At 43.2% G+C, this 25,458-nt stretch overlaps 1 protein-coding gene across 4 annotated transcripts in view; it reads right to left on the bottom strand.

Moving 5' to 3' along the window:
• Nucleotides 1–17,550, bottom strand: part of ANGEL2 (angel homolog 2) — a 48,372-nt gene extending 30,822 nt beyond the window's left edge. Inside the window, exons 1-3 of one of the 4 annotated variants that reach the window (XM_075064330.1) lie at nt 17,369–17,550; nt 12,079–12,539; nt 4,464–4,717 (exon numbers count right to left, since the gene is read on the bottom strand). In XM_075064330.1, the coding sequence (XP_074920431.1) occupies nt 4,464–4,717; nt 12,079–12,539; nt 17,369–17,430 (777 nt within the window). In that variant the 5' untranslated portion in view covers nt 17,431–17,550. The other 3 variants (XM_075064328.1, XM_075064329.1, XM_075064331.1) reach the window with 3 other exon arrangements.
• Between the last annotated feature and the right edge of the window lie 7,908 nt (nt 17,551–25,458).

Raw genomic sequence — 25,458 nt, 5'->3', positions numbered from 1 at the left:
GGCTTCAAAGTATCACAGCAAGACTTCAGGAAGGGCTCCTATGATTCACTGAATACTTTGAACACCACAATACCTAGTCACACAAAAAAAATTTGGAAAGAACATTAAGTTTGCAAAGCCAAGCAGTCAAAAGTTAGGAAGTGCCAGGAATAAGGTTGCCTGCGCAACCTTAATTCAGCCCCCTTGTGCATGTACATTATGATATTACATGATCACAGGACCTCTGCCTCAGTCAGTGCACAGGATGGATGATGTTCATTTAATGAGTTATTCAATATTTTGTTTTGTCCTCATTCAATATATGGCTCTGGGCCTTATTTAATAGGCACTATTCAAACCCTGTTCTGAAGGACTTGGACACTATAGTGATGGGCATCACAAAAAAGCCCAAATGCTTCACAAATGTAAATAAATTTAGCATCACAGTACCCTGGTGAGGGGATGGTATTATCCCTAACTTTACAGGTGGGGAACCAAGACACAGTGAGATCAAGGTCAAAAGTACCCATTAACTTTGGGTGCTCAATTTGAGAAACCTGATTTTTCAGGGTGCCTAGCAGTTTGAATGTTATATGTTTAAAGCACAGCTCCCACTGTCTTAGTGTCAGTTGTGAATGCTCGGCACTTCTGCAGGTCAGACTCCAGAGTCTGAAGTTGGGCACGCAGAAAACGGAGAATACACAATTACTGACCACCTTTGAAAAGTCTAGTTTCAGTGATTTGCCCAGCATCACACAGGAACTCTGTGGCAGAGGTAGAGATAGAAACCAGTTCTTCAGGACAACATTCAACTGTCTTAACTACCAGTCCTGCCCTTCCTGTTCCAGCCATCCTCTGCCCTATTCACTATAAACCTTTCATCTTCTGCAACAGATGAAGCTGGGTCCTACAGACAACAGTCTCCCTTACTACACAACCCTGATTCATCCCCAAAGCAGGTCCAGCCTGTACACTGAATGAGGCAGGAATCTTGTGAAAAAAAAAATAGTATGCGATCATGGAATTAAAGATTGTATCAAAGTGTACACACAATGGGGCCGAACTAAGGTTGTACAAGCATCTTAATTCTGACATTTTGCAATTTAAGTGTTGATTTTACAACCTCCATAATGGTGTTTCTGTAACTTCCCAGGTTCTTAAAAAAGAAACTGAAAAATAATAAATTTGATCATGTGGCATCATACTGACACCCACATGGGTTACCACCAGGACTGCAACCTTTAGATCTACCTCTGTCACTTAAGCTAACAGAGTAAGTGATAGTGATAAGTTGTCATTCTGTGTGGGGACCAGCATTAGTGTGGGATGAGACCCAGTTTGCCAGTGGGTTTCATAGATACTGCTGAAAGCAGAGGAATGGGGACACTCAGGAATCTTGGGTTCCACTGAAGGCTCTAGGGGACACTCTTCTTCCCATTTGCCTCCCCAAACCCAAGCTTGACCCCTTCTGGCCCATCCATATCTTAGTACTGACTTCTCCTTACCCCTGACTCCTTATCCGAATCCCAGTCCGCCTCCACTTCTTGGGCTTCTCATGCCAGTCTCCCATTCCAACCCTGCTGAGCCCCAGTCTCCACTCCACACATTCCATTCCAGTCTCCTTGCCCAGCCAGTCCCAGTTGTCTGCCTGTACCCCAACTTCCTATCAGACCTCTCTCCCCTCCTCTGGTCCACTCCCCCCCGTCCTCAGTCCCAATCTCCTCGTCCAGCCTGTCTATGTCCCCACCACTTCTTGGTCTAATTTCAGTTTCCCATCCCCCTAAGACAAGTGGCTCCCAGTAACCCTGCACGCCCTTCACTAGCTGCCAGTCTCTTTGCCCAGCCAGCCCATCTCCCCACTCCAATTTACAGTCAGTCCCTCCGCCGCCTCCCAAATCCCAATCTTGTTCCAATCTGGATTTTGTGCCCTCACAGTTCAAATCAGACAGCACAGCAGGGAGGAAGAAGCTACCACCAGCAGGGAGTCACTGAAAGCACAGGAGTGACAGGCTCCACGCTTTGTTCCAGTGCAAGCCCTACTCCACAGTAGGGTGACCAGATGTCCCGATTTTATAGGGACAGTCCTAGATTTTTGGGTCCTTTTCTTATATAGGCTCCTATTACCTCCCACCCCCTGTCCCGATTTTTCACGCTTGCTGTCTGGTCACCCTAGCCAAGATCAACAATTAGGGCTTGTCTACACTGGCAACGTTAAAGTGCTTTAACATGGTTTGTGTAGTCGTGGCAGAGCTCTAAAAAAAAAACACCTCCACAAGGGGCATAGTTAACAGTGCTAGGAGCACGGCTCCCAGCGCTGGTGTACTGTCTACACTGGCGCTTTACAGCACTGAAAATTGCTGTGCTCAAGGGGATGTTTTTTCACACTGACTGAGAAAGCTGCAGTACTGTAAAGTGCCAGTGTAGATAAGCCCTTACAGAGAAAGTCTTTTTGAATCCCTGAGCATGCTCCAGCCCATGGCTACAATCATCCTATGGGGATGGCACATGGTCAGTCTGGTCAGCACTGAGAGAGGCTTGGAGAGGATAGAACTGTCAGATTTCAGCAGTTAAAAAAATCAAAGTTTCTATTATGCATTTGCAAACTGATTATTTTCCCCCAAAGGCTTATAATCTGGCCAAATTTGGGTGGATTTTTTCAAGAGCAGCAAAAGCTGCATCTCTGACACAAAGGCCTCCCGCTTTTGCTCACCACCCCTGCACTACCATATTTCAAATCCCCACCACTCCAAAGCATGTGGGAACTACAATTTTTCAAAGAAAAGTTCACCAGAATGTAACATGGCAAAATAATGCATTTTTCCCTGGCTCCATTCTTGCAAACAATTGATCTGTTTTGGCTGAATGTTCCAAGAAAATTCAATGAGGCAGACACCCAGCAGAGAAAATTTTAGCCCAAATGGTTAGTTACAAGACCCCATTTTCAATGTAATTATAATGGAAACTGTCAGACAATCTTAAAAAGTAGTGCTATCCGCCCTGCCTACAAACAAACATTTATATTGTGCTAGCATCTACAGCTCCAGCCAGACTAGACTAACACATGTAAAGGGCTGTACAAACACACAGTAAAGGACAGTCTCTTCTTCAAAGATTTTACAAACTGAACGACGATATAACACGTGGACAAAACAGGCAAGTTTACGTGGGGTGGAGAAGACAGAAGAACAACAGCAACGTGCACAATTCTTAGCCAATCAGGAGCAGCAATCACAATTCGTCACCAACATTCTCAGGTTACCATTTTATATATACATTAAGGAAAGTGAGAGATTTAAAGGAGGATGAGGTAAGCAACTTTCTAGATTTTGACTGAGATCTTTTTCCACTCATAATGGGCAGCATAGGAGGAAGTGCACATAGTAGAAGTGGGCAATCAAGGCAATCAAGCCCAGCATCACTGATGAAGGAAAGGCAGAAGCTGACCTTGTGATAAATTAGAAGGTCTGACAGGTAGTGCAGAAGTAGATTGTGAAGGTGTTTGTGAGAGCTGCTGCAAGCAAGATGGTGTTCTTAACAGCAGTATTTTGAATAGACTTAAGTGATGTAATTTTTTCTCTCAGTGCCTATAATCTCAACAGTTAAAGTGTGACGCAATCAGGACTTGGATAAGAATTTTGGTAGCATGGGCATAGAGGAAAGACTGGATCTTAGAGGAGCTGTGCAAGAAAAAAAAGTGGGAAGATTTGGACATGGCCTGGATGCATAGGTTTGAAGAGAGGGCTGAGCAAAAGATGAAGTAAAAGTTACAGGCCTGAGTGACAGACTGCTGTCCACTCCAATAGAGAGGCTCAAGAGAAGTTAGTTTCAAGAGAAAATAATGAATTCTGTTGTGCCCATGTTAATTTTTAGAGACAGCTAGACATCCATGACGAGACATCACAAAACACAAGCTTAAATTTTAGTTTCGATGGAGAGGTGAGTTCTAGTGTGGAGAGACAGATCTGCAGGTCATCAGTATAAAGATGGTAGTCAAAGCCACATTTGCAAATGAGATCACCAAAGATAAGATACTGAGGGAGAAGAGAAGATTGCCAAAGGCAGAGCCCTAGAAAGGACCTTCCACTGAAAGGGAGGGAAGGAGGATGATGACCCACTGAATAAGACACCTAAAGGGTAGGAAGAGAATCAGGAAATGAACTTATGAAAGTGCAGGAATGATTGGATAATAACAGACTATTTTTGACCATAGAAGCATGAAGGACAGTTTCAGAAGTGCACGTGTAAATATAGTAGTGAGGATTACAGTAATGCTACCTGTGGCTACTGCCTCAGGGTTAGATCACTCAGAAAACACTACTTTGGTAAACATGAACCAGCAGTCCTAATAAGCATGACTTGATAACTTACAGGACAGCTGAACCTATTAGACAGCTTATCTACTAGATCACACACAATCCAAAACTACTCTTGCTATACGTTGAATATATTGTTCTCAATAAAACCTGTGTTAGTCTTCCACTTACATCTGCATCCAGTTGTTTGATTTCCCGTAGAATGTTGGGAAATCTATAACCCCACATTAACACTGGCCGTCTGCAGTGTTTATACAGGTGGGAGTTATCTTCTAACAAATTCTGTGAAAGGATATTGTAGGACATCACAGTAAAATCAAACTTTCCCTTGTCTTCTGTATTGTTTTGGTCAATTTGCTTATCTTCAAGAATCTTCATTGTTTTACTATGGTGACAGAAATACTCCCAATGTCTTTTGATCAGGCCTGTTGAAACATTAAATACCAAAGTGAATGATCATGTAATACATTTGCATTACTGTATATTGATCTTACAACTTGTTTTATATGCAACATATTGTACTTAAGGAATTATTATTCCTCATGAGAGCTCCCTTTGCTTAAACAAATTATAGGCAAATTTGTATCTCATGACTAGAAATATTTCAGACCTTCCATTTGAGATGGAAATAAACTGCTCATATAAACTGCATAATTTTTAACCTCTGTATGCCCCACATTTCAGACTTCTCTGAAGTTGGAGTAACCTAATATATCCTATGAAGCCATCACGGCCAGTTTCCACAGATATGCTACTCAGTCTTTGTAATTCTCCTGTAAAATTTGGGGATTAGAGAGACTCAAAAGCTTCCATATGGTTCTAAATTTGGAGCCACAAGAACCACTGAAAATGCCATCTTGCCTCTTTGCATTATCTCCTATACAGTATCAAGAATGGTAGAAGATCTGGAAGCAGGTAGCAAAACTGACTCTTTTATCTAAGGGCTTGTCTAGACTACAAAATTAAGTCAACTTTATCTAATTCGACCTCAAGTCTCTGAATTAATTAAATCAATTGTGCGTGTCCATGCTCATTGTCTCGATGGAGTGCATCCTCACTAGCAGTGCCTGCATTGAAGCACTGAGCTATCCCAAAGTGCGACTTGCCACAGTGTGTTTTGGGAAGTTTGTGCAATGTCTCATGAGACCAAAACATTGTCACAGGGGAGAACAGGAACATTGCTTCGGCATCTCATAATGGCAAACAACCCAATGGCAAACAACCCAGTGGTTTTCAAGCCTTAAAACCACTACGCGTACGCCATAACCCCAGAAGCATGGAGCCAGCTCAGTTGTGCACTCTTGCTGTGAGCATCTCAAACACCTCGCGCCTTTTCATGCATTATTTCCCGAGCCGAAATAGGGTCTGCTGTGTAGAACATACCGATGTCCTGCAAGCAGCCCTGCTGCAAGCCATTGAAAAACAATTCACAGTTGCTGCTGGCAATTCACAGAGCAGCTGCCCTCTGAGCATCGTTTCTGGTCCCATGAAACAAGCACTGACTGGTGGGACTGCATCGTTTTGCAGGTATGAGAGTGGCTGCAGAACTTTCGAATGCAGAAGGCCACCTTCCAGGAACTTTGTGCAGAGCTTTCCCCGGCCCTGCAGTTCAAACACAAAAATGAGAGCTACTCTGACAGCAGAGAAGCGAGTGGCAATCGCTATTTGGAAGCTTGCAATGGTAGATAGTTACTAGTCAGTGAGGAATCAATTTGGAGCAGGTTAATCAACCATGGGAGCTGCTGTGCTCTAAGCGTGCAGGGCCACTAATCCACTTATGCCTGAAAGGTAGTGAGTTTGGGAAATGTGCAGGACATAGGGAACCCCATTGCTGCAAAACCATCCACTAATTATGGTGGGGCAATAGATGGCATGCACATCCTCATCTTGGCTCCAGACCACCTTTTCAAAGAGTACATAAACCGAAAGGAATACTTTTCAATGGTGTTGCAAACACTAGTGGATCACAGGCGGTGTTTCACCGTCAACATAGAATGGTCAGGAAAGGTTCATGACGTGCATCTTTAGGAACTTGGGTCTGTTCAAAAAGCTGCAATCCGAGACTTTCTTTCCAGCCTACCCCTTGCTCCCCATGGCTCATGAAGCCACCATACACTGGCCATCTGGACAGCAGTAAGGAACAGTTCAATATAAGCTCAGCAAGTGCAGAATGGCGGCTGAATGTGCCTTTGGTTGTGTGAAACGGTGATGGAGACATTTACTAACAAGGCTGGACCTTAGCAAAGAGAACATCCTCATGGTTATAAGCTGCCTGCTGCGTGCTCCATATCATCTGTGGGGAAAAAAAGGAGGAAAGTTTTCCGCAGGAGTGGGCTGTTGAGACAGAGCACATGGCAGTCATTTTTGAGCAGCCAGACACCAGAGCAATAAGAAGAGCACAGCAAGAAGCGCTGTGCATCTGCAAGGTTTTGAAAAGACGTTTCAATAACGAGTCACAGTAATGTGAGCTGCTTGTCTGCATTGTGCTTTCCCAAACCTTCACCTGCCTTGTATCACTGTCCCTGTAAAGCTAACCACCCACCCAAGGCCATTGCTTCTACTCAGTAAAGAACATTTATTTCTCAAATCCATTTATTTAACAAACATAAGTAAAGAGGGAGAACAGAACAAAAATGTAACCTTGGGGAAAGGGGTTGTAAAGTTGGAACTGGAAAAACATTCTCACTGTGTAACATAACACAGCATTCCAGAGCATCAAAGGTTTGTGAATGGGTGCCTTCTGTTCCTTGTACCCTCCCAGAGGTAAGTGAAAGGGATAAAGGACTTTTTGCCCATGCCTCATGGAACACATGGGGGAGGGTGACCCTGCGCCAGGTAATGCTGGCTGGCTGTCCACCAGGGTCTGCAGAGGGACTCTACCCTTCTGCTTCTGTTCCTGCAGTTCAACCAGACACCTCAACATGTCTGTCTGGTCCCTCATAATCCGAAGCATCTCATCCCGTTCTGCACGCTCTTGCTCATTGGAAGCTTTCTGCTCTCCACGTCCATGTCTAAGTTTTTGGACAGTGAAATCCTCCACACTCTCCACTCTGTTTCAGCTGTCCTGGAGGCATTCACTATCTTGGTGAACATGTCCTCCTGCCTTCTCTTTCTTCTCCTTCTAATCAGCAAAAGTCTGCTTTGAGGTGTTGATGACATGCCAAAGGACACATTTCCAGCTGTCAGTCATGGAAAAAAATAAAGGAGCCATTGTACATGAATAAAATGTTTCTATAACAAGGTCATTTTCATAAAAAAACCTTATTACACTAGGAGCAAGCCATAACATAATCAGAATCCATAACCATTCACTATGCTGTTTTGCTGCTACAGCCATGGTAAATAGGCCCCCCCGGGTCATGGGTGAACGCACTTTTAATAAAGTTTATGCAGGCTCATGTCGGGAGCAGAGGTAGCTAGTCGAACAATGGCCCTTCCCCATAGCACCACGAGAAGCTATTTACAAACAGGGGAGAGGAACGTTTTCACTCCCAAATTGTGGAATCTCTCATGTGGAGCCCCAGTCCCCTATCAGCCACTTTAAATTGCTTGCCGACCCATGCCAAGCACAGTAAAGGCGCATTAGCGGCCAGGTGGTTTGGCGATCTGGAACGTATATGGTGGTGTCTATATGCCCTTTTTTTTTCCCCTTGTAAGAGCACTTTTAATGAGAGCTTCCCTCCTGTTTTCCCTAGGCAACCCAATGTGATATTAGTCTGCTGAGGGTAACAGAGGGGAAAAGGAAGGAGATGCGGCAAGTGTCTGGGTATAGACCTGGTCCTTATACCGCTATGCTGTGTACTGCAATGATGCCAGCAGAATTAATTCAGGAGTTGCGTGGGAATGTCCTTCCATGGTGGAAGAAATAAGACTGCCCTGCCCAGAAACCTTCTGCAAAGGATTGCAGAGTACCTCCATGAAAGTTTCCTAGAGATATACATGGAGGATTTCCAGGCTATTCCAGTCCACCTAAATGCTCTTTTCCGGGGCCACCCTCTGCGTAGCTGGAGTGGCCTCCTGTAAGCAGAGAACTACAGCACCTCGCTTTTTCTTCACAGTAAACATGCAATACCACCAAATGTGCGTGCCCACTAAAGTTTAACTGGACTTTGATTGTAACTGTATACTCACCAGAGGTGCCTTCCCTGGCACCATGGTCAGCCACCACGATGTCCTATGACCCTCAGGGCTCCAGGGTTAAAAATCTTTCCTGGTTCTCGGGGAGAACGGATCCACAACTTGCCTGTTTCCCATTCTCCTCCTCCTCTTCCGCATCCACCATATCGTCCTCCTTGTTGTCCCTAGACTCACACCTGTGAGGTGTCCGCTTACTTGTGAGTATGCTGGTAGGGTCACCCCTGAGAATTGTATGCAGCTCGTTATGGGGTTCAGCACCAGAATGGCTGTTCGTCTCCCTTGCCTTCTGGTACGCTTGGCAAAGTTCTTTTATTTTCACACGGCAGTGCTGTGTCTCCCTTGTGTAGCCCTTCTCCCCCATTCCACAAGCAATCTTTGCATAGATGTCAGCGTTTCTTCTGCTGGATTGGAGCTCTGCCTGCACAGATCCTTCTCCCCACACAGCAATGAGATCCACCACCTCCTGTGCAGACCAGGCTGGAGCACATTTGGGGCGTGTAGTCTCCATGATCAGCTGTGCTCAAGCTGGTAGGCTCCCAGTGCTGATCAAACAGGAAATGGGAAATCAAAAATTCTCAGAGCTTTAGCCAGGGAGGGGCTGTTCACTGTGTACCTGGCTGCAGTGCAGCAGAGTTGAGAATGATCTCCACAGCGGTCACAGATGAGCATTGTGGGACACAATCTGGAGACCAATTAAGTCGAATTACACAATGCTGCATCTGCAGTATCTTGTGAATTAAGTGCTATGACTCTCGCAGAGGTGGATTACAGAAGTTGACATTATAGGCTACTTACGACCCGGTAGTTTAGACCTACATTAACAGGTTGACTTAAAGCGGCTTCCTTCGACCTAACTTTTTAGTGTAGATCAGGCCTAAGCAGGGTCGGCTTTATGACCTGCGGGGCCCGATTTGAATGCCTGGCAGCAGTCCGGGGCTTCGGTGGCACAGGGTCCAGTCCAGGTTTTCTGCAGCACCAAAGGACCCCTCGTCACCGAAATGCTGCCAAAGACCCCTGGAGCGGATCCCTCGCCACCAAAATGCTGCCGAAGACCCCCAGAATGGGGCCTTCTTAGGTGCAGGTGCGGGGCCCTCTTAGGCGCATGGTCCAATTCCGGGGAATCAGGGGAATCGGCCTAAAGCCGGCCCTGGGCCTAAGGGAATCCTGCAAAGATGAGTATACTCCTGGGAAGCATTGACCATTTTTAATGAAAACTATTCAGTTCAACTACTTGAGATACAAGTGTATTTTGACCATTTCCATGTAAGTTTATACATAGCCTGAGGCCAAAGATGTACTGTATGACAATTCTGCCTCTTACTCCCTTGAAAGGAAGCTGGAAGACAGATACCTGAACTATGCACCAATCAAATATTTATGCCAGTGGCTGTCCCATCTCTGCTATTTAACTGTATTTGGGCTATTCCATTCTAAATCCTAAAGTGATCTTCTGTGATTAAGCATAGTGACAAAATTACCTCCCTGCCAAAGTAGACATTAATTGAATTCTTGACGTTTCCACCCCCCCACACACACAACTGCCACTTCCAGACTGAAAGACAGTATAGGGAGGTATTGCCCAGAATCTCCTCAGCAATCTGAAGGACTTTCCAGAGAGAATACATTCCATCACTGGAATTCCCACATCCTCAGGGGAGTGGGGAGAAGTTGCATGTGGTAAGGTACTAAAGGAGGGGCACTGCCCACTGATCACCCCTCTTTCTGAATCCCTCCACCGACTCCTTTTTCCACCCTACTAAGTTTAATCTCTGATCCTCACATTTAAGGGCCTTCACAAATGTGTTCCTCCCTAATCAGATGCTCATTTTTTAACCACATCTTTTCCTATGCCCTGTGCTCTACCAACGATGGCCCAGATGACACTCTCCCATGTCTGAGTCTCTGATGCCATTCTTGTGCACAGAATGTCCTCCTTGAGCTGATCTGTGAGACCACTATCCTCTCCTTCAAATCCCATTGCTGAGACTCCTGCAAGAAGTCAGCTAACTCAAGATGTCTAGGTGAAAGGTCAGTTCCGGATAGCTGATACATATTTAAAATTTAACATACATTTGCTTGTTTTGTAGAAGTAATTTTATCCCTCTTCCCCAGAGCCATTGCAAGTCACTTGCCTTTCCAGGCAGTCCTCAACTTTAGAACATTTGACTTACGATGAACAGCACTCATGACAGGTTTCTGATTTGACTTATGGTCACAGGTTTCGACTTTACGACACTCGGTCCTGCAATGGAGTAGACTGTGGCTTATTCGACTTATGACACAATTTTCAAGAAGCAATTGAGTCATTAAGTCCGAGGACTGCCTGTATAGGACTCAATTCTGCAAGATGCTCTATGTAGGCACTCTTACATTCATGAAGAGCCCTACTGAAGTCAATGACACTCCAAACAGGCACAAGGACCTGCTTGTGCTGGGCAGCTTGCAGGACAGGGGCTCCAGACTAAGTTATGTGGACCAGGACTACATTTTCCAGATAGGTCTGATATTTTTCATCTCCAAAAAAGTCTAGACCTCATACCAAAATATGCTGCTGAGAACTGGGCGGGTGGGGAGTGTCACTGAAAATATTTTATATACAGCATAATTGTTTATTTTGCTTTATTAAACTAAATATGTACGCTACCAAGCACAAAGCAGCCTGTGAAGTCTGATTGAAGCTTCTTGGCATTTATAGATACCACCAATTTCTCCTGGTAGCACCAGACGCTGGTATCCGAAAGGAGTCTATTAAACAAGAGAACAGACGTGCCTCTTTGGGTGGAGGGAGGTATAAAAAAAATTCAAGGCATCAGAAGCAGCAACAAAACTTAGAAGTTCCTGCTGCTGGTTGAGAATACAGACACAAAGATGGGCTAGGGTAGATTAGATAAATGAGATGATTTTTCTTTTGCCTCCATTCACCCCTTTTAAAAAAAAAAGCTATTCACTATGTCAAACAAGTCCCAGAATCAGATTCTGTTAAATAATAATAATATAAAAAAAAAAGCTCTTAAGCGAACAATTGGGGACAATTTAGGAGGAGTACGTTAAAGTCAAAGTATTGAGAGACAATAGTTGCTGCAGAAGCCCTCACTGTGCTCTTAGCATCAAGCATGTTAACTTTAAATAATTAAGCATTCTGGCTCCCTGTTCATAAATAATTCTATTGTCAATGCAGTGAATCTCACTTAGACCTGATAAGATTTGAATTGTATAGACCTCATTGTTTTGAGCTGAGAAACTGTGCATATCTAACTGCATTATCTGCATAGGTACACTTGATTCATGTTCAGATAGGTAAAGAAAACAGCAGCAAAGCCTGCTGAAATTATAATTTACAAAAATAAATGGCAAAACCAAATATGACCACCTGGTGGTGCCACTTCAAATAATAAGAGCCACCCTGACTATCTCAAGCAGCATGAGCTCAACTCTGTCTGCCAGATTAGGGTTTTTGAGAGCACAAAATCGAAACAGTTTAAAGCTGTAAATTACAGTACTTAACATTTGTAATACCTTTTAAAAACCAACACCCTCCTGGTATAGTTGACAGCAAAGAGGTGGAATACAGAGGGCACAACAAAATGGTACTTAAAACCTGCTAAATATATAAAGAAAACACTACCGAAATAGCAAACACCATTTTTACCTCTTGTGTTTGCAGTATTTTCTTTTTCAGTTTTTGGTGGAGTAGAAAGACAGGCTGCTTCATTCTGATTAGAGCTGCTAATTTCTTCTTTAGGACTGCAAACATCATTCTGACCACTGTGTCTTCTCCTTTTAGAAGAAGGTTCATCTCCCTCGGATTTCATATTAGGATTAGAGAGATGAAAAGAAGAGTTGTGTGTGAAGTTATCACGTTGCCAGTTCCAGTACTGAGGCGGTCTCCAAGGCCCAAAAAAGTGAGGCAGTCTCCAAGGCCCAAAAAAGTGAGGCAGTCTCCAATTCACTGTAAAATCCGCAGTGCTGACATACGGAGCCCAAGAATAGCGATCAGGCCACCTTACAGAATTGGAGATACAACTGTTCCAGCAGAATCTTTGAGGTCTATCCCACTGGGCAACCCGATCTCTGCCCAGCCTCTGCATGTGACGGGGCAGCATGGGGTGTCTATAACAGAAGAATATATTACTTAAAAGCATACTGCTCTTTATTCAACTAAGTCTGCATACAGAACAAGAGATGCAGACTACTGTCCGCAGGTACAATTTTTCCTAAGTTGCTGATCGTGATTTCTTATAGTGTATTTCTTCCCCATACACTGATTTATATGAAGATAGTGGGAAATAACATTTTCCATTTAGAACTCACTCAGAAGCTTGGATGCACAGAATAAGAACCTGATTATCAGATCCAATCACTTTTTATAAACCTGCCACTTCTTCCTTCAGTTACAATTTAAACAGTTGGCCTATTTAAAAGAAAAACAGACTATTAAAGCCATGTTATAACTTCTTTCAGATTTGATTATGGTTTTTCATTCAGTACCTGTACAAGGAGTACTAATGGGAAAGCCCAGAAGGTAGGTACAGTATTTTAGTATGCTGGGACATCATCTATTCTGTACAGGTTTTATACCACACACTTCAGTGTAGAAGTTTCCTGTAGAAAAGAAAAGCTGTCACTGAACATATTCAGAAGTGGGTTTCCTCTATATAACATATTTGGCTCTTTACCACCACAAAGAGGTTTAATTTTTCTAAATGGTCTGTTGCTCTTTAAAACTAAATTTTGAGCCTAAGGAGGAGACATGCTAATAAATGATAATAAATAAAATAATAATAAAGGATGGAGCGAAGGTAGGGGGGAAGGCGGGGAAGAGAAGAGAGACAGAGAGACTGTGTCCTTTTTTAATACATAAAAAGGCTTGAAAATATTTTTTAATTTTTTTTCCCCATTAAAGGTTCTTTTGGTAAAAGTTCAAGCCTGCAGGCTCGTGGAATGGGTTTATAATTATTCTCAGTTTGAATGATCTTGGACAGGTAATTCACTTATTTTTATTTTTAACTGCCTTTTATACTCAATTACCTTACTGTACCAAGATATGCGGACAGGTGTCTTAAAAAAAACAAACAAATCTGAAATCAAGTACAGCTGGATAAAGAATGATCAGAAAAAACATTTTCTGACAATTTATCTCTTTTTGTCTGTACAAAACAGCACAATTGGAGCAATTTTACAAAGTTTCAACTTTTTTTTAGAATGTTTTGCATGATTTTTTCTAATTATAGAGGGAATTTGCAAAGAATCAGAGATCTACTTACCCTCAATGAGCCACACCTGTGGCTTTTTGTAAGCCTTAGCACATTTTCAAAATCACATGTCTACTGAGTTAAGCACAAGGCTGAGAGCTAGACAGTTCTGAGTTCTAGTCCCACCTCTGCTACTGATTTGTATAACCCTTCATACTTATAGCACTTTAAGAACATAAGAACAGCCATACTGGGTCAGACTAATGGTCCATCTAGGCTGGTATCTTGTCTTCCAACAGTGGCCAAAAGAAGGTACTCCAGAGGGAAAGGCCAGAACAGGCAATCATCAAGAGATCCGTCCCCTGACACCCTTCCCAGCTTCTGGCAATCAGAGGCTAGGGACACACAGAGCATGGGGTTGCATCCCTGACCATCTTGGCTAATAGCCATTGATGAACCTATCCTCCATGCACTTATCTAATTCTTTTTTGAACCCCATTAAAGTTTTGGCCTTTACAACATCCCCTGGCAACACAGAATGACTGTGTTGTGTAAAGAAGTGCTTTCTTTTGTTTGTTTGTTTGAAACCTGCTGCCTAATAATTTAATCAGGTGACCCCTGTTTTTTGTGTTACATGAAAATCACTTCCTTAATCACTTTTTCTACACTAGTTATGATTTTATAAACCTCCATCATATCCCTTCTTAGTTGCCTCTTTTCCAAGATGAAAAGTCCTAATCTTTTTAATCTCTCCTCATATGAAAGCTGTTCCATACCCTTAATATTTTTGTTGTCCTTTGCCGCAACTTTTACAATTCTAATATATCCTTTCTGAGATGAGATCACTAGAACTACACACAGTGTTCAAGATGTGGGCATACCATGGATTTATGCAGTGGCATTAAGATATTGTCTATCTTATTATGTATCCCTTTCCTAATTGTTCCTAACATTGTTAGGGTTTTTTTGACTGCTGCTGCAGCTTGAGCAGGTCTTTTCAGAGAATGATCCACACTGACTCCAAGATCTCGGTCTTGAGTGGTAATGGCTAATTTAAACCCCATTATTTTGTATGTATAATTCAGATTATGTTTTTTTATTTGCTACTTTGCATTTATCAACATTGGGCAACAAAATGGTAGATGAAATTCAGTCTCACAGTTTTGTGAGATCCCTCTGAAAGTCTTCACAGTATGCTTTGGACTAGGGCTGTCGATTAATCACAGTTATCTCATGGGATTAACTCAAAAAAATTAATCGTGATTAATTTCACTGTTAAAAGGATAGAATACCAACTGAAATAGACTAACGTCTGTTAGTCTATAAGGTGCCATGGATCCAGACTAACACGGCTACCCCTCTGATAACTGAAATTAACTATTTCAGATGTTTTTCTACATTTTTAAATATATTGATTTCTATTGCAACACAATACAAAGCATACAGTGCTCACTTAATATTATTTTTATTACCAGTATTTGCACTGTAGAAATGATAAAAGAAATAGTATTTTTCAGTTCACCTCATACAAGCCCTATCATAAAAAATGAAATTACAAATGTAGAATTATGTACAAAAAACTGCATTAAAAAAACTAAAACAATGTAAAAGTTTAGAGCCTATAAGTTAATCTTTTTAATCGCTTGACAGCCCTACTTTGGACGTAACTATCTTGAGTAATTTCATATCATCTGCAAATTTTGCCATTTCACTGTTTATGCCTTTTTCCAGATAATTTATGAACGTGTAGAACAGCATTGGTCTCAGTACCGATCCTTAGGGGACACCACTATTTATCTCTCTCCATTCAGAAAACTGACCATTTATTCCTGTCCTTTGCTTTCTGTCTTGTAACAAGTTATTGAACCATGAGAGGACCTTCCCTCTTATCCTATGACTACTTACAAAAAGTTACTAATTAAACAGTTAAATAGCGTTGTCTCCATTTTCCAGATGGAGAAATTGAGTATCAAAGAGATTATCCTCTTATAAAATCAATGTCTCAATCAGAATTAGAACCCAGATTTCCTTGTTTCCAGTCCAGGTCTAATAAACTAAACCACAGGGCCACAACACAAGTCAGAGTTTTTCTAAACCTCAGTTTCTCCACCTGTAAAATGGACACAGGGATATTTAATTATTTCATAATTAAATAAATAGGATTTACAAGTAAAAAGTACTAAGGCTAGTAACTGTCAGAAGCAAGGCTAGAGACAAAAGCCTCCTGGCTTCCACTTGGTCTAATGGATCAGAATATTTATGGCCCTCAATTGAGACAATTTCTCCTCCTCTAGCAGTAACTTTTTATTAGAAGCCCTCCTGGTCATTTACACAGAGAAACTAACACAAACGGAATAGAGTGCTCTGCTGTAGTCAGCATATAAGTGATGTTCACACCACTTTGTGATGAGTTCTTAGAATGCTTGTTTTATAATCACTCAGATTAGATTTTGTTCATAGTTCAAATTTAAAGCCTCTTACAGCCATACATTTTTTTAATGAAATGTTCTCCTGTTTGGGAAACTACAGGTGAATTGCAAAGAGAAGTGCAAAACTGTGCTTGATTCAATTTTATGACCTGAATGCCTCCAATCCCAATTCTAGTTAATGGGGCATTTAGCATATAAACATGATCTTCATTCACTTTCAAATTTCCCACTTCAGTTTAGTTTTAAGCATTTGCTTGCATTTATCAGCAGTCTTCCAGTTTTGGGTACAGCATTAAATATGCATAATTAAAGTTAGATCAGTTAAAGTTCCTGTCAAGTTGCTGCTCATGAAATTGCAGAGACACCACTGACTTGAAATCATGTTGTCTCACTAATGGAATATTTTCATAACAAGCTAGCTATGTCACTGGAAAAATACATGAAAAACTGCTCTGTGTTGATTAAGACAACTAAAATATTTTGTTGGGTCCCATTATTAAATAATTTCACTCAACTGTTTATCACAAGTAGTGAGAGGTTTGATATGAGATGCATGTGTAGTGAAATAAAATTATGAGTTCAGCATAATAATTGTAACATTTAGATTACCTTTCTTAAATATATTTATCTTTCCATACATAATTTAAATATAGTCCAACCAAAAATTCAACTAATTTAAATAAACAAATTATCTGCCTATGATTTGCTGCTCTCATTCAAAGTCTGCAGCTCTACTTTCATTGGGATAAATATTTCTTTCACCAACATAACCAGGTGTTGCTGTGTGTGATGCCATTAGGTACTTATATGGACCAGCACCGCAGAGTTTTAATCTTTAATTCTCCCTCAGTTTATTTTGAAGTAGAATGAATTATTTACATAGTTGGAAAGTGCATAAGCACAAACTAAAGCATTTAGATACTCAAACCAGAGATTGTCAATGGCAGTTCCTCAAAGGTGGACCAGGTGGGAAAACAGCAAAGAATCCTGTGGCACCTTGTAGACTAACAGACGAAAGCATCACTGCGTGCCCGTGCCACGGGGACAGCGCGCCCCTCTCCACTGTGCCCGCCTCTCCTGCCCATCCCTCCGGGCCAGCCCGCCAGCAACACCCGCCCGTCACCTTAGCGCCCCTGCCCCTCAGGCCTAGGCCCCCCACGCCGGCCCGTGTTTACCTCCAGGTAGGGCGCCTCACTAGCCGCTCCAGGGAGCTCCTCTGGCCCCTACATCGCTCCCCCACTGGACGCTCATCCTAGAGCACCACCTGCTCCTTCCCCCGCACCCAGGGCCCTGCCTCCCGACCGCCTTCCGCACTGACCGGCCTCTTCCCCCGCAGCCGCACCGGCTACAGCCCCTCCTCACACAGCGCCACGCTTCCATCAACGCCAGCCGGGCGGCTCTGCACCCGGGCAGCACGCACTAAGCCGTGGGAATTGTAGTTCTACCGCCTCGCCCCACTACGAATCGTCCCTGCGGCCATTTTTGTTAAGGGAATCTGACCTAGTCAGCTGAGCGGCCATTTTTGCTTAGGGCTATGACTCCGTTGCTTGACTGTTGGACGGCCATCTTGATTAAGGGCAGGGGCCTGGGGGCCATCTTGATTTAGGGCTGAAGCCGGGCATAGAGGCCATCATAGCTAAGGGCTGTAGCTTGGTAGCCATCTTTGCTCTGGGCAAACTGCAAAGGCCTTTTTTTTAATATGTGACTTAATCGCAGCAGGGGAGTGGTGACTAGTAACTAAGAGCAGCAAAGTATTCACCCACGAAAGCTTATGCTCCAGTGCATCTGAGACTGGGCTACACTCGAAACTCCAAAGCGCTGCCGCGGGGGAGCTCCCATGGCAGCGCTTTGAAGTGCGAGTGTGGTCGCGGTGCCAGCGCTGGGAGAGAGCTCTCTCAGTACTGCAGGTACTCCACCTCCCCAAGGGGATTAGCTTACAGCGCTGGGAGCCGCGCTTCCAGCGCTGGGGCACTGTTTACACTGGCGCTTTACAGCACTGTAACTTGCTGCGCTCAGGGGGGTGTTTTTTCACACCCCTGAGCGAGAAAGTTGTAGCGCTGTACAGCACCAGTGCAGCCAAGGCCAAAGGTGCCACAGGACTCTTTGCTGCTTTTACAGATCCAGACTAACACGGCTACCCCTCTGATAGTAACTAAGAACACCCTATGCCCCACCATGGCCTTGTCTGGCTGCTACCACTCTGAAACCTGAGGGCAGCGAGTGCCCTAAGCCTAATCAGCAAAGAGTTCTGTGGCACCTTATAGGGGCTGGCAACCTTTCAGAAGTGGTGTGCCGTGTCTTCATTTATCACTCTCATTTAAGGTTTTGCATGCCAGTAATACATTTTAACATTTTTAGAAGGTCTCTTTCTATAAATCTATAATATATAACTAAATGATTGTTGTATGTAAAATAAATAAGGTTTTAAAAATGTTTAAGAAGCTTCAGTTAAAATTAAATCAAAATGCAGAGCCCATCGGACTGGTGGCCAGGACCTGGGCAATGTGAGTGCCACTGAAAATCAGCTCGTGTGCCTACTTCAGGCACACGTGCCATCGGTTGCCTACCCCTGTTTTAGAAGATCTCTTTCTATAAGTCTATAATATATAACTAAACTATTCTTGTATGTAAAGTAAATAAGGTTTTTAAAATGTTTAAAAAACTTTATATAAAATTAAATTAAAATGCAGAGCCCCCCAGACCTGTGGCCGGGACCTGGGCAGTGTCAGTTGCACTGAAAATCAGCTCACGTGCCACCTTCAGCATGTTTGCCACAGGTTGCCTAACACCGTTATAGACTAACAAACATATTGGAGCATGAGCTTTCATGGGTGGATAAATCCGATAAAGTGGGTATTCACCAACGAAAGCTCATGCTCCAATATGTTTGTTAGTCTATAAGACACCACAGAACTCTTTGTTGCTTTCACAGATCCAGATTAACACAGCTATCCCTCTGATTCCTAAGCCTAATGTTAATCCTCAGTGGCTTACCTTGTCCTGAAATGCCTGGGGATTGGGTGACTTTACTCTGCCATCTGCTGTTCATTGTTTGCACCGGAGCCTTAACAATGTTATTCTGAGTCACACAATATTTGATGCTTTTCTTACAGCTCCAGCTCCTGGAGTCCTGGGATCAGGTGAGAACCTCAGCTTTCATTTTTTTAAAAAATCTAAGTTCCCAGCCCCCAGGATTGCAGAGAAAAGCTTGAAAACATGAACTCTAAACATTCCGAACCAGAAGGAAAATAGTAAGTGTTACAAATGTATTGTTAAAAATCTCATTATTCTGGAGGTGGAAGGGGGGCTGTTGTCTGATGATTTTTAAACACTTGGGGTTTTAGAGTACAAACTTCAGATACATTCTGCATTTTGGTGTACAGCTTTAGAATTTATCCCAGTAGGATAATATCCTTTGATGCGATGCTGTGATATTATGTTCCAATACCATGGTGTATGTTTTAAATCATAGCACCACTGTCTGAGATGTGTGCATTAGATCATCTAGTCCAGGGGTTGGCAACCTTCGGCACACGGCCCATCAGGGTAACCTGCTGGTGGGCCGTGAGACATTGCGTTTACGTTGACCTGCAGGCACAGCCCCCCTCAGCTCACAGTGCCCGCGGTTCACCGTTCTCGCAACTCCCATTGGCTGGAAGTGCAGGAACTGAGCCACTGGGAGCTGCGGGGGGCTGTGCCTGTGGATGGTCAATGTAAACAAAATGTCTCGTGTCCTGCCAGCAGATTATGCTGGTGTGCTGAAGGTTGCCAACCCCTGATCTAATCCCTCCTCTTGCCATTGCAGAATGACTCCACCTATTTTCTAATGCTTGTGTAGTTTCAGAGGCAATGTATGAGGGCCATGCAGGGACATGTGGGCATTTGCTGCTTGGCTTGTACTGAGTATGGTTACACGGACAGAGCATGCTAAGTAACACTGCTGAAGCTGGCTGCCCTCACTGTCCCCCTCCCACCGTCAGCAGGCGTGGGTCATCCCCGGCTAGTTTTATATACCTCTAGTACAGCGGTTTTCAAACTGTGGGTCAGAACCGCAAAGTGGGTCTCGACCACATTTTAATGGGGTTGCCAGGGCTGGTTAGACTTGCTGGGACCCGGGTCTGAAACCCAAGCCCCACCACCCTGGGCCAAAGCTGAAGCCTGAGTGGCGGGGCTCAGATTACAGGTCCCCCTCACCTGGGCCTGAAGCCCTTGGGTGCACGAGAGGGGCTCTGGCTTTGATCCCCCCTCCTGGGGTCATGTAGTAATTTTTGTTGTCAGAAGGAAGTCGCGGTGCAATGAAGTTTGAGAGCCCTGCGCTAGTAGAAGAGGAGGAATAGAGTTTGGGTATGAGGAAGAGGGAAAGGGTCAGAGCTCCCTGCTATATCTTCCTGATGAGGAAGTAAAGTGTCTCAAGGAGGAGGGACGGATTATTAGACACTTCATTTATATTCTTGTACAGCAGCAAGGTGCATTTTCAGTGATGGACACTACATAAATTATGTACATAAAAATAAACCTTTTCTATTCACTGTAGCTTATGAGTGACTCATTTTAAAGTGCTTTCTGAGGCACTACAAAACATGACCCTCATCCTGCAAGCTGCTCTGTGTAGGCAGGCCCTTGAGCCCACTGCAGAGTCACTTTAAGACAATGGGGCTCTACAGGGGTGCATGGGATCTGCCTGTATTCACCAGTTTGGAAAATCAGCTCCTATGAATAGGGCCATACCAAATTCATGATCCATTTTGCTCAATTTCATGGTCATAGGATTTTAAAAATTGTAAATTTCATGATTTCAGCTATTTAAATCTGAGATTTCAGGATTTTGTAACTGTAGGGGTCCTGACCCAAAAAGGCCTTGTGGAGGAGGGGTGTCGCAAGGTTATTGTAGGGGGAGTTGCAGTACTGCTACCCTTACTTCTGCATTGCCGCTGGTGGCAGTGCTGCCTTCAGAGCGGAGCAGCTAGACAGTGGCATTTGTTGGCTGGAAGCCCAGCTCTGAAGACAGAGCCACCAACAGCAGAAGCACAGTAGTAAGGATGCCACAATATGGTATTACCACCCTTACTTCTGCATTGCTACCTGCAGAGCTGGGCCCTCAGTAAGCAGCCACTACTGCCTGGCCACCCAGCTCTGCAGCCAGCAGCACAGAAGTAAGGATGGCATGGTATGATATTACCATCCTTACTTCTGCACTGCTGCTGCTGCTGGTGTGCTGCCTTCAGAGCTGGGCACCTGGCCAACAACTGCTGCTCTCTGGCAGCCCAGTTCTGAAACCAACTCAGAAGTAAGAGCGGCAATACTGTGACCCCCCTAAAATAACCTTGTGACCATCACCCTCCTGCAACTCCCTGTTGGGTCAGGACCCCCTATTTGAGAAACACACGTCTCCCCCATGAAATCTGTGTAATATAGGGTAAAAGCACACAAAAGACCAGATTTCACAGTCCGTGGCATGTTTTTCATGTCCGTGAATTTGATAGGGCCCTACCTGTGAAAGATTTTGCATACAAATAGATAGTTTTATTCAATTCCTGGTATAAAGAAGCATCTATTTCATTTCTATCAAAATGTCAATATATGTAAAATAAGTAGAAGGTTAAGAGCCACACTGGTGGGGTTTGATGACAAAGCCAATACAGGTGTGCAGCTTAACAGCATGTGAAGATAAATAGCTTGCAGAGAAGACATGAGAATATGATGGGGTCTGATGGAGTGGGAGAGAATGCAAATGCTTCATGGGAACTAAAACCAAGAAGGGTATGATATCCCCCATACTGCAGTTTGTTACACGTAAATTTTAAACATTTTTAATGTTTTCCCAGTGTAGGGGGTGGGGGAGCATGCTTACAAATTGAGATGTTACTGAGTTAAGAAGGTTCAGGGTGGTTACCATATCAAGTCCACTTTGGGTATTTATTTTTCAAAGGTAATTTACTTAAGACATCTCAATTTTAAAAATGCTCATTAATTCTTAATTTGCTTCTCTACAATTTACCAGGAGAGAACAGTTATTAATCCTTGATTCAGGTTACCCACAGTGTCTTCATCTTACATTTACATCTATCTTTCCCACTACATCTACATATGCACACAAAATACCAAAAACATGTTCATCGTTAGTGCTCTAGTACTGTCAGTACTTTCCAATAATCTGTTAGTTATATATCTTTCTGTGCGATGGGGGACAAATAAGAAATAACTACAGCAAACTACTATTAAGCCATTTTCCTAGTAAGGGAAGTTTCACATAGAATTTAAACAATTATTATATTGATAGTTAGTACTATATTCAACATATCTGTCTGCTCTGTCACTTTAAAAGGCCTTTTCTCAGTAGTAATATTTTAATAGGACTACACTGGGAATTGTGGTGAGGAAGGAGGGGAAAAAGTAGTTTAAAAGTTGGTAAAAGCATGTCAAAAGCTTAAAGGAAGGAATAGCAGGAAGAACAAAGAAGTCAGCCTCAAGGAAAGTAATGACATGTCACTACAGGGAAAGGTTTGTTAGGCAGCAGGTAAAACACAGGGTAAGAAAAAGACTAATCTATTCAAAAATTTAAAAGGTTTCTTGTCACAACTGTTCCCTTGAACTACTACTCCCTACGTTGATCTAAGCCAAGAGGTGTCACTTTGTCACAGATAGTTTGCTCCCCTCTTTATTACAAAACTTTGGGAAATCCCTGGCTCTAAGTATTTGATGCATTTCCATGTAGTAGAACAAAGTTAAGGAATATTCTTCAAGATGGTATCTCTATAATTCTTATTGCCCAAATATCTTGTTGGTCACTTTAAGTTTGGAAACTCCCTAGTAGATGGATGCTACCAACTTGCTGTGGAGCTGTTTTGATTATTAAAGAGCTGTTTCCTTTGCTGAAGGAGTGTCCCTCCCACATCAATACTACCAGGAATGCTGGAACAATATTTATAGTGGGGGTACTGAAAGCCATTGAACGAAACTGTAAACCCTGTATATAATGGAAACCACGTCAAGCCAGGGGGTGCTACTGCACCCCTAGTTCCACCACCTTTGAATACTGCTAATTTTATGACCATTTTCCTTTGCCTTATACAAAAAGAAAGTAGTAACTGTCTCCAATAGATTATAAAATAACTAAACAACCTCTGCTCTAATTAGTGTAAGTACTTTGGTGAACTAATGCACAAAAACAAAATGGACAAGCATTTGAAAACCGCACACTTCATCAAGTCATGGAAACAACATTAGGTTAACAGGTTTCACAGGGGTAACTATGTTAGTTTGTAGCAGCAACAAACTATGAGGAGTCCTTGTAGCACCTTAGAGGCTAACAAATTTATTTGGCCATAGGCTTTCGTGGGCTATGCATGGAGTGGAAAATACAGTAGGCAGGTATAAATACACAGCCTATGAAAAGATGGGAGTTGCCTTGCTGAGTTGGGCGGCAGGGGAGAGATAGATGGTCAGAGCTAACAAGGCCAATTCAGTTAGGATGGATGTGGCCCATTTTCTGTCTGTTGATATTCATCTGTTCTTGTCAACTGTTGGAAATTACTTTTTGTAGTAATAACCAGGCCAATTCAATCAGGGTAGATGTGGCTCATTCCAACAATTGATAAGTTGTGAGTATCAACAGAGTGTGATAGACCCAGGCCAGTTGAGTATAGCAGAAGGCAGATATACTGGCCACTGGAGTAACAGTTTTCAGTTCCCTGACTGATCAGAGCAGGGGCTGCTCCAGGCTAATGAGAACATCTGACTCTAATTAACCTGCAAAGAGTCAGTTGAGGCCATTAATCTAATGTGACCACCTGACTCTAATTAAGGGCCCGCTGATACTATAAAAAGGGCTCACTCCAGTCAGGCAGAAGAGAGGTAGGGAGTCAGAGGAGAGGATGTGTGGCTGAAGGGCTGGTTAATGAAGACACCCTCAAACCATCGTTAAGGGAGCCCTAAGGTAAGGGAGAAGCAGGAGAACTGTGGGGAAGTGGCCCAGGGAAATGTAGCAACTCTGGCAGTGAAAGGTTGGCTGCCAACAGCTGCTACCATTAGGGTCCCTGGGTCGGAACCCGGAGTAGAGGGTGGGCCCGGGTTCCCCCCAACCCACCACTACAGGAACATCTCCTGGTAGGGGAAGTCAGGCCCCTGTCAGGACAGGAGGCTTAACTGTTCTGAAATAAGCCCCCAGGCATAACAGAGACTATTGGAGTTCTATCACCAACCTCCTTGCTGGCCTATGATGAAGAGGGCTCAGTAGACTGTAATCCTGGCCCTAGAGAGAGAAACGCTATGTGGAGGATCACAGTGAGCCACTAAGGCTACCATAAACCGCCTAGAAGCACAGGACCCACGGAGGCAAGGTCAGAGCTCTATCACAACAGGGAAAATTATTTTTTTGTAGTGACCCAGCCACTCCCAGTCTTTATTCAAATTAGGCCTGAATAAAGACTGGGAATGACTGGGTCACTACAAAAAATAATTTTCCCTCTGATATTCACACCTTCTTGTCAACTTCTCGGAATGGGCCATATCCACCCTGATTGAATTGGCCTCATTAGCACTGCCCTCCCCCCCCCCAACTCAGTAAGGCAACACCCATCTTCTCATGGGATGTGTATTTATACCTGCCTACTGTATTTTCCACTCCATGCATCTGATGAAGTGGGTTATAGCCCATGAAAGCTTATGCCCAAATAAATTTGTTAGCCTCTATTGTACCACAAGGAATCCTTATTGTTTGGCTTATTAGGATAACAGCAGCTGCAGCTCCACTGGTAAGAGTTTTTTAGCTCTTATAAACATAAGACTAAATTAAAGAGGGGGTGGAAAAAATGGAAAACCGGAATATTCCTTCAATTTCCCAATATCCACTCCATTATAGCATCACACTAATGAGGCTAAATTTATAGCTCAAAAGGCACTTTTAAATCAGAGGTTTAAAGTTAGTGGCTTATATTTCCTCCAAAATAATCTTGTGGGCAAGCTGTGTCATGCTTTGTCTCCACCTTGCTCTGACACTATTATTTGTGGTGAGATTGGAAGGCTAGTGTTGGTATGACTAATCACCTACTTGTTCCTGTTTGTATGGCAGAAAATGTGGGGTTTAGATGTCCTCTTGCAATGCAATAATCTAAACACTTTGGTTTCATAACTTTAGACCTAGCATGTGACAGTCCTTGGTGAATGAGAACAATGCATTTTGCTGTGTCTTAGCGAATAACTGAAAAACAATAATGAACAAGTTAAACTGGGTAGTAAACTCATATTAAGTATTTGCCTTAACAAGTTTCTTCATTATTGGCTTTTTATATCTGGATGTCTGGAAATACACAATCTCTTCAGGCTCCTTCCATCACTGGTTTCTGGGTTCCCTTCTGTCTTAAAGTCATAGCAAATCTGATGGCTTCCCTTGAATCACATTGGCATGTG

Source organism: Chelonoidis abingdonii, chromosome 3 (genome assembly GCF_003597395.2).
Source record: "Chelonoidis abingdonii isolate Lonesome George chromosome 3, CheloAbing_2.0, whole genome shotgun sequence".
In the NCBI taxonomy this organism is placed as follows: Eukaryota; Metazoa; Chordata; order Testudines; family Testudinidae; genus Chelonoidis; species Chelonoidis abingdonii.
This window is presented reverse-complemented; position numbering and strand designations above follow the sequence as displayed.